The sequence below is a fragment of the Pygoscelis adeliae genome, unplaced genomic scaffold (genome assembly GCF_000699105.1).
Source record: "Pygoscelis adeliae isolate BGI_AS28 unplaced genomic scaffold, ASM69910v1 Scaffold92, whole genome shotgun sequence".
Taxonomy (NCBI): Eukaryota; Metazoa; Chordata; class Aves; order Sphenisciformes; family Spheniscidae; genus Pygoscelis; species Pygoscelis adeliae.
Genome location: NW_008824306.1, coordinates 2,929,662 through 2,937,271, shown reverse-complemented (window position 1 = coordinate 2,937,271; position 7,610 = coordinate 2,929,662). Strand labels below are relative to the sequence as shown.

General features: G+C 39.3%; 1 protein-coding gene across 1 annotated transcript; it reads right to left on the bottom strand.

Annotated features, from left to right (window-relative positions):
- Positions 1-244: 244 nt before the first annotated feature.
- DYNLT3 (dynein, light chain, Tctex-type 3) lies at positions 245-6,699 on the bottom strand. Its single transcript, XM_009318914.1, has 5 exons — positions 6,658-6,699; positions 5,203-5,248; positions 4,635-4,757; positions 3,563-3,640; positions 245-2,461 (listed from the first exon to the last, which is right to left on the bottom strand). The coding sequence occupies exons 1-5, from the start codon at positions 6,697-6,699 to the stop codon at positions 2,385-2,387; spliced, it is 366 nt and encodes a 121-aa protein (XP_009317189.1). The 3' UTR covers positions 245-2,384.
- Between the last annotated feature and the right edge of the window lie 911 nt (positions 6,700-7,610).

Genomic DNA, 7,610 nt, shown 5'->3' with positions numbered 1-7,610 from the left:
TTCTGAAGCAACAAAAACTTTAATTTGCATCATCAAGACAAGCAGTTAGAGGAAGAGGTCTGACAAGAGATGTGAGAAATTAGGCCAAGTCTGGGAACTAGCCTTTGACGAGGTCTCGTCTCTAAAATGCACGCACAACTGTAATAAATTGCCCAAGTTCTCACTATTGTATACAAATGAAGGAAAGTAAGAGAAATATTGTCCTCAGTTCCTATTTATATTGATCAAGAACACGAGGCAAAAATACAACTAAGGCAAAACTTTATTTTTTTTTTTTTTGCTAGAAAGAAAGATGAAGCAGTCTTATAATTAAGCAGTATTTTCTGGGTTTCTTCTGCAGCAGAACCTCCACCAAGCCTCATTAAACTGACAGTCTACTCAGTGCATCTTGTTTTCAAGTAAAACAAAAATACCAAATGAGATTACAAATGGCTATTTGGAACATTTCTTCTGACCACAGCACCTGAATGCCCATTAAAGGGGTTAACAGCCACCACTATTTCTAATCACCCACCTCTTATGCTCTATCAATCGTACCAATCCTTTTTCCAGTTGCTACCCCACTTATTTTTTCACTTTGCGCAATCCCAAACGTCAGTGAAACTACTGCATTTTGTCAGTTCCACAACTCAGCTCTTGGACGCTGGCACCTAGTTCAGAAATTGCTGTCCTAACCCAAATAATGTTAATTACACATTTGAAGGTCAGTACAACATACACATACATCTTCACACTACACCTGCCTGTTAGGCAAATGCAACATTACAGTATTAATTTTACTTGCACTTAGGTAAAAGCAGAACTCGTTTGTCTGCAAAACAAGAGATTTTGAACGGTATTTTGAATTACATGTAGAGGTGTTCCTCCTGTAGTCTCATACTAGCTATATGTATACACAACTTAAGCAATGAAATGGTTTTTAGCTTGTTCGTTGTACAGGACACTTGCTACATGCCCTAATAGTTATCTGAAAAAAAACCCAAACAAAACTGCATAATAGTGCTTTAGTATTCATTTGTTAAAATCCAAGACAGCCTTACGGTGGCTGCTAGGTAGTTACCAGTCTCTTCCAAAGACATGCAGTAATAAAGAAAAAATTCTATCCTTAAGCAGCATCTGAGAAAACAACTTAATGTAGCTGCCACTTAGTGGCAGCAATCATTTAGGCATTTTTGGTATTGACACATCTCTTCATCATATAATTTGTGCATTAATCAACAAAAATGTAGGCCCCAATCCAGCAAATACTTGCACGTGTGCAAATACTTTTCTTCCACGTGGAGTATTTCAAGTTAAGACTCATCAGATGAGCAAATTAAGAACTTGCATAAATCTTTACAGGAAGGAATTCTTAGTGCTTAAAACTTAACTGTATCATTTCATAGGACTAAGATCCAATTCTAGACTTAGAGAACGTAGGAAACACTCCTATAAAGAACAGATATGTTGCTTTACGATAAATGCTTTCAAAGCTAACAAGAGCCTCTAGAAATGTGTGTGCCTTCTCTCCGAACACTTTAATCCAACTTGGGAGTAAGGTGGCTCCAGACTTACTGCCCTAGCTCCTGGCTGCTGCATGAGGAATCAATAAAGTGCTTGTCACAAATTCCTCAGTCATGGAATAAAATCAAATTTAAGTACCTTCAGAATGTTTTCAGATTTGTAAACTATGAATTAAGGGCTGATGTCTGATCCCCAGCAAGTTTCCCTGAATCGGTAACAAATACTGTGTTCTTCATTCGGAAGATAAATTAGAATTCTGCTAGGACTAGGTATATTTCACCTTTGTCCCAGTGAAGTCATCCTCTGCCTCCGGGGAAAAGCTTAACCAGATTTAATTTCAGTGTAAATGTTCATGCTTGACCGAAATGTGATGCTCGTGCAATTTCACAAGCACCAGCATTCAGTGTGACAGCTAGCTTTGTTTAATCAAACATGAAGCACCAGTAGTGTTTACAGTATATCCACTCTGAATTGCATTCATAATTTGTTCCCAAATGCACCATTACCCTGAGAGGTCTTGCTTGCCCTTTGACCTTTCCTTTGATTGGATGTGTTTTGTTCCTCTTGAATAAAGTATCTTTGATATTAGCTTTGATATAAATTGTATTGATCTTTGTGGCATCTTCTCATTAACATACTTCTGAATATTTAAGTTACTAAAACTTTCTCTTTAGATAGATATATATATATTTTAAATTTTTTGCTAGCTTTCAGATAATTAATCTATGAGAACTGGCTTAGACTGTATGCTCTCTGTAGAGAACTTCTGTATGCTCCTCATACAAAAACAAATAACGGTTTGAAATATTTAGCCGTGTGTTTGGATGATTTTTTTTTTTTTTTAAAGGCTTTGGTGTTGCTTATATTTATCTTCCAGCCAGCTACAGGATAATAGCAACAGCAAACACATTGACAATGCAGTTCATTGTTCGGTTTTCCCATCTCACTGTGCAGGTTCCTAGAAGAGATTATTACAAAATAAAAATAGAATTCCAGTGTCTTTACTACATTCACTTTATTGCAGTGTAAATTATGTCAAATTAGTATGAATAATTCAGCTGTGGTTTAACGTAAGTACTGTTATGTCATCTTGGCTATAAACAGACTACACTCCTCAAAACATTTTCATTAACTTGTACATTGTTTACTGCCTAACATGAGCCTTGTATGCTTAAGACAATTTCCAGGAAAGCACAATTTCAGTATCTCTCCTTAAAAGCTGGACTTGCAAAAATCCTTGAAAATCTCATACTGAAATTGGCAAGATAATCAGACAAGAAATCAGAAAAAAGACTGCATCAAATACATTCTAGTGTATTTACGTTCCGTAATTTTTCCTCTTCTGTTGTATCAATGCCTTACAAGCCAAGGAAACACGAAGATTAAACCATACTCATTTACTTCACTTCACAATATTTTTTTTTTAACCTTGGTTGACTTTCTAATGCCATCTCTATTTTAAAGTTAAATTTTGGTGCCCTCTTCTAAAAAGACCTTTCTGAGTCTGTGACAGACATAAGATTATTTTAATCTTGTTTCCTCACGATACTCTGAACCTGGGAAAAAATGCATTTAGAACTAATTTAGAAGCAATAAAACGCATCCAAAGCCTGGCTGATAGTTAAGCAACTGAAACACATACTGTTAATCAAACTATTTTTATTTTTTACCAAGTTCTGTTCTCTTCCAAAGTAGCGCTGTCCCCATACAGCAGACAGGCAGGTAGGTATGTTTAGGACTAGCCACTTCCATTTACTGTGAGCAACATTTTTCTGCCTCTTCAACTGGTCTATGGTTACTGATGAGGATTAAATGTTTTGACTCGTTTCAGAATGAAGGCATTTCTACTCCTGCTTCTCATAATTTACAAAGCAATCGCTCTTAATGCAGGCACTGACTGCTAACAAAATATTTCTGCTGGGATTGTAAGTGAGGGTCTAATCCTGGAAGCTACTGCTTCTACAATCCCTCTTGAAAATGTTCAACCTAACTATTACAGCTGAACAATAAGTAACATTGCCCTTTACTACAAGTTTTTAATTTGACTGAGGAAACTTACCATCAGTTGTAGTATCCCAGAAGCACGAGCTTGCAGTGTGAAGACCAGCTCCACTCCTCTGCATCACAGCACAGGTTACTGCAGGATACAGTCAGAAAATCAAGGAATTAATAATTAAAGCAGAAGAGGTGAATCATTCAGTACTTCTGAACTCAAGCCTGCGTTATGTTTTCAAATGGCTGGCAGGTGGCATTCAGCTAAGTCAAAACCTTTTTTGACAACCCCCTCGCCCCCAGTATTTTCCTCAAGAACTTGGTAGTCATTTTACGATTATTTTTACTCGCATAAAGACAACGGCTTTAACAAAATGCTTGCTAATAGGATTATGGTTTTTACGTTTTAAACTACTTAGCTAGGGCTTGTGTCATGCGCACCTCAGAATGGGATTGCAGGTGCTGTCCTCACAGGTACAGCAGAAGTCGCACTCGATCACAGCTGTTTCCCAAAAGTACTGCCTGACTGCTCTCTGCAACCACACTCTAGTAACATGCAGCATTTCTAGACTGACCTGCAATGGTCATAAAACCAGCGACAATCTGAATCCAAGGCTTTCAAAGCAGAACAGAGTGCAAACACTTGCTATTACATCAACACTCCTCACAATTAAAAGGACTGAAGTGGGTTAAACTTCTACTTATTTCCATTTCCCTTCCACAGATACGCATATAAATATAATGGAACACGACTTAGCATACAGGACTAGTGTCTTTCAAATGTCTGTATTTATAGGAAGCTTAATCCTACTGAAAATTTTATTTAAGATATGCAATTCTTTCCTGAACTGATGCCAAAAAGTTGATATAATTGTTTTGGGGTTGCTGAACAGTCAAGAAAGACTGTGTAACATGTCATCTTCTGTGCTAAGTGTTGCTAGCATGCTTAGCCCAGGTGAAACTGCCATGGTTTTACCACAGGTATTACTAAAAATTTATATAACGGAAGAGTTCAGGTATCTGCTTTGCTCTGTTTACAGTTTAAAACTTTCTATTGAAATAGCACTGCATTCAAATGAACCTTTCAGCAATTATTTACTGTGACTGTATGCGGTAAAAGTATGACTGCTTATACTTACCGATGTACTTGTACGTCTTTCCGAGTTTTACCAGATGTGTCAGCGACTGTTCTACTATAGCAGCGGTCCACTGGTTGACTTTGTTGTGATTATAATCTGCCTTGCCTAAAACACTTTCTATGACTAAAATAGAGAAAAAAAAAAATAGTTACAGTAAACATACTGCAAAATGTAGAGGTTTAAAATGTCTTGCATAATCTGAGGAATTTTATCTGGCAATTGGATTACTTTAAATCACTTGAGCTCATCAGGTATCAGTTGCTGAATGGGAAGTAAAATGAGCCTTCTCGGAAACTTATTTTTAGTACATATTTACCACATTATTACATGGAGAAAAATGAGGCTCTGACTGAACATTTCTTTTAGGAAAGACCTTAGCCATATGCTTTAAGTACCAAGTTAAGTGAATGGATCTATTTACCAGGGAAGATATTAACACATCCCACTGTTCCTAATGACTGCCTACTCCAGCTTGGCTTTCAGAAGCTATTGTAATGGAAACCGTACTACTCAAATCAGTAATGTCAGCTTGGGCTGGCCAACCTTTCAGAGCCTGCGAGCAACATACCAAAGTCTTCAGAGCTAGAGCGACAATAGCGAAATGCATACCCCAGCTTAAAGATGAGGAAGATATGAGAGTGAGAGATACTCAAGGGTCATATCTTGCAGCACAAGAAATATCTTAACTGCTTGAAAATTGCATGTTCTCCCACAGCTACAGATTGGCCAACCCTTGCTTAAACTTAAAATAATTGAACAGAAAGCCTTCTCTCTATCTGTAACTCTTAAAACTACATTCTCTACTCCTAAGAAATTCAGAATTATGTGCTGATGGATACTTCTTAAAATTGAGAAATTCGGTTAAGAAATGCCTACCTGGAAACGGTAAGTAAAATAAAACTATGTTCTCCTCTGACTCAGCAAGATGAATCCCGTGCACTAACCACCCACTAACAGGCTGCGTAAGAGACTTGTGCCCCAGATCTTAAAAAGCCCAATTAGTTCTGACCACAGTGAATAAAGCTGGACAAAGGACTCAATGGAAACAAACATTCACAAAACAGAACAGAAGACAGAAGAGGGACAAGAAGATCCCTCGGGGGTTTTGGTCCTTCCAGAAGTGTACCCTGTGCTAGAACTCCTCGGCTCTGGTTAAGCTTTCAATCAGAGGCAGAAACACTTGGCTTTACTCCCAGCGCCTGGTGTGAAAGCAAAGAGACTCCGTCATACCGTGTTTGGCCTTTCAAGGCAGGGACAGTTATATAAAGGGTTGAACTGTCATTTATCTGACATCTAAGAGCTTGCTGTTGCGTACTGGAGCAGCTCCGAAAGTCCAGCCCTTTCCCTTCCAGACAGGGCAGTTGGGAAAGGACCTGCACAGCCCCTCCAGGAATTCCTTTCTCAAAATGCTATTTTCCTGCAAAACCTGACAGCATCTGTATGCCACAGGCTCTTCATTGATCATTTTCCTGTTACTAGGTATTTAATTTAGACCGTCAGGCTACTCACTTTCAGCCCGCTCTTTTTGTGTAAAAACTGTTTTTCGAAAACATTGCTAGAATGACGAGCTCCTGTAGCACAACCTCCTGCTCAAGCCAAAGCTAACTTCCGAGTTTGATCACGTTGCTCAGGGCCTTGTCCAGTGAAGTTTTAAAAATCTCTAAGGATGGGCACTCCACAAGCTCTCCCCGCGACCTCTCTAGTGATTAACTACTCTCTAGCTGGATAAAGGGGGGAAAAAATAAAATCGGAGTGAATTTCCCTTGCAACTGCCCCTCGTCTTGCCACTGTAATGTGAATTCCGGCTCTCTCTTATCTACCTTCTCCTCTTTAGATAGTTGAAGACAGCAATCAGATGAAGCTTAAAGCAGCTCCAAATGAAACTCTGTCTTTATTTGACATAAATAATAGTTTCATATAAGTTTGAATTTACCTGGGATGGTCAATGAAAGTAGCCGCTTTCACTATAGCGCAAGGTAAGGTAAAGATTTTCTTTGAAATACAGCTCTTAGCTAAAACCTACCTCCTTAACTATGTTGTGCGCCTCATCAGCATTGAAGATCATCTGTAATAAAAATCAATTATTACTATTTCTGATAGAAAAGTAAACGGATGATGCAGTTTTACTCTAAGTAACACGTAACGATCAGGCCCCGTGCCTGGTTATTTGCACTGTGTAGCCTGTTAGTATAATTCTAAAATCTTACTTTTTTCCCCCAGCACCATACATAGGTTATTTAGTATTGTTTTGCTAGTCACATTTGAGTGGGTCCAAAAAGCTCAGGCCTCGGTGAGCTCGGAAACAGGTTCAATTTACACTTTCTGTAAAGATTAAATTCCACCACTGTCTATGCCTGCCGTGGGAATACTCTCCAAGACAAAAAGTTAAATGGCAAATCTTTTCCTCTGGGTCTTAATCCTGTTTTTTACTGGAGTCATGGACTTACTAACCCATGGGTTACATCTTGCTGCCAAATGGTGTTTCGCAACCCTAGTATCAAAAAAAAAGACTGTTTTCCATAGTCATTAGCTTAACCAAGTAACTTTCTCAAGTGCAGAAAAGGCTTGCCAAGTTTTAATGCTTCCTAGTTTCTGCTCCTTCCTACCTGTCAGCGTCTAGCTTGGCTTCCAAAGGAAACACGGCACGTGCCATTGTGCCATCTGCCTCTTCGCATCCATCAATTTCAAACACCGGGGCACGGACAGAAACCTCACGGACAATAGTGTTTCCACGAGTTTTGTTTTCTTTTCAATGAAAACTGGTGGCTAGAGACCCGAAGTCAGGTCCCTTGGGGAGGGAAAGGCTCCTCAGTTCTGGCTGGCAGGGGTCAGCCTGCCGCGCAGACTTCTTCTTCTCTGGTTTTTTTCCAGGGGTGACGGAAGAAAAATGGCCGCAGACCGGCAGCACCGCAGCGGGCGGCAGCACCCCCGAGCACCGCTTCCACTCTCCCTTGCAGGGGCTTCTGGTGACCAGAA

Bases quoted from the DNA above. Each gene is read 5' to 3' on its own strand.
- DYNLT3 (XM_009318914.1), bottom strand. From the start codon at position 6,699: ATGATCTTCAATGCTGATGAGGCGCACAACATAGTTAAGGAG. The intron at 5,249-6,657 runs GTAGGTTTTAGC...CTCATCTTTAAG, and splicing joins CGCACAACATAGTTAAGGAG to CTGGGGTATGCATTTCGCTA. The intron at 2,462-3,562 runs GTAAGTTTCCTC...AATCTCTTCTAG, and splicing joins CTGGGATACTACAACTGATG to GAACCTGCACAGTGAGATGG.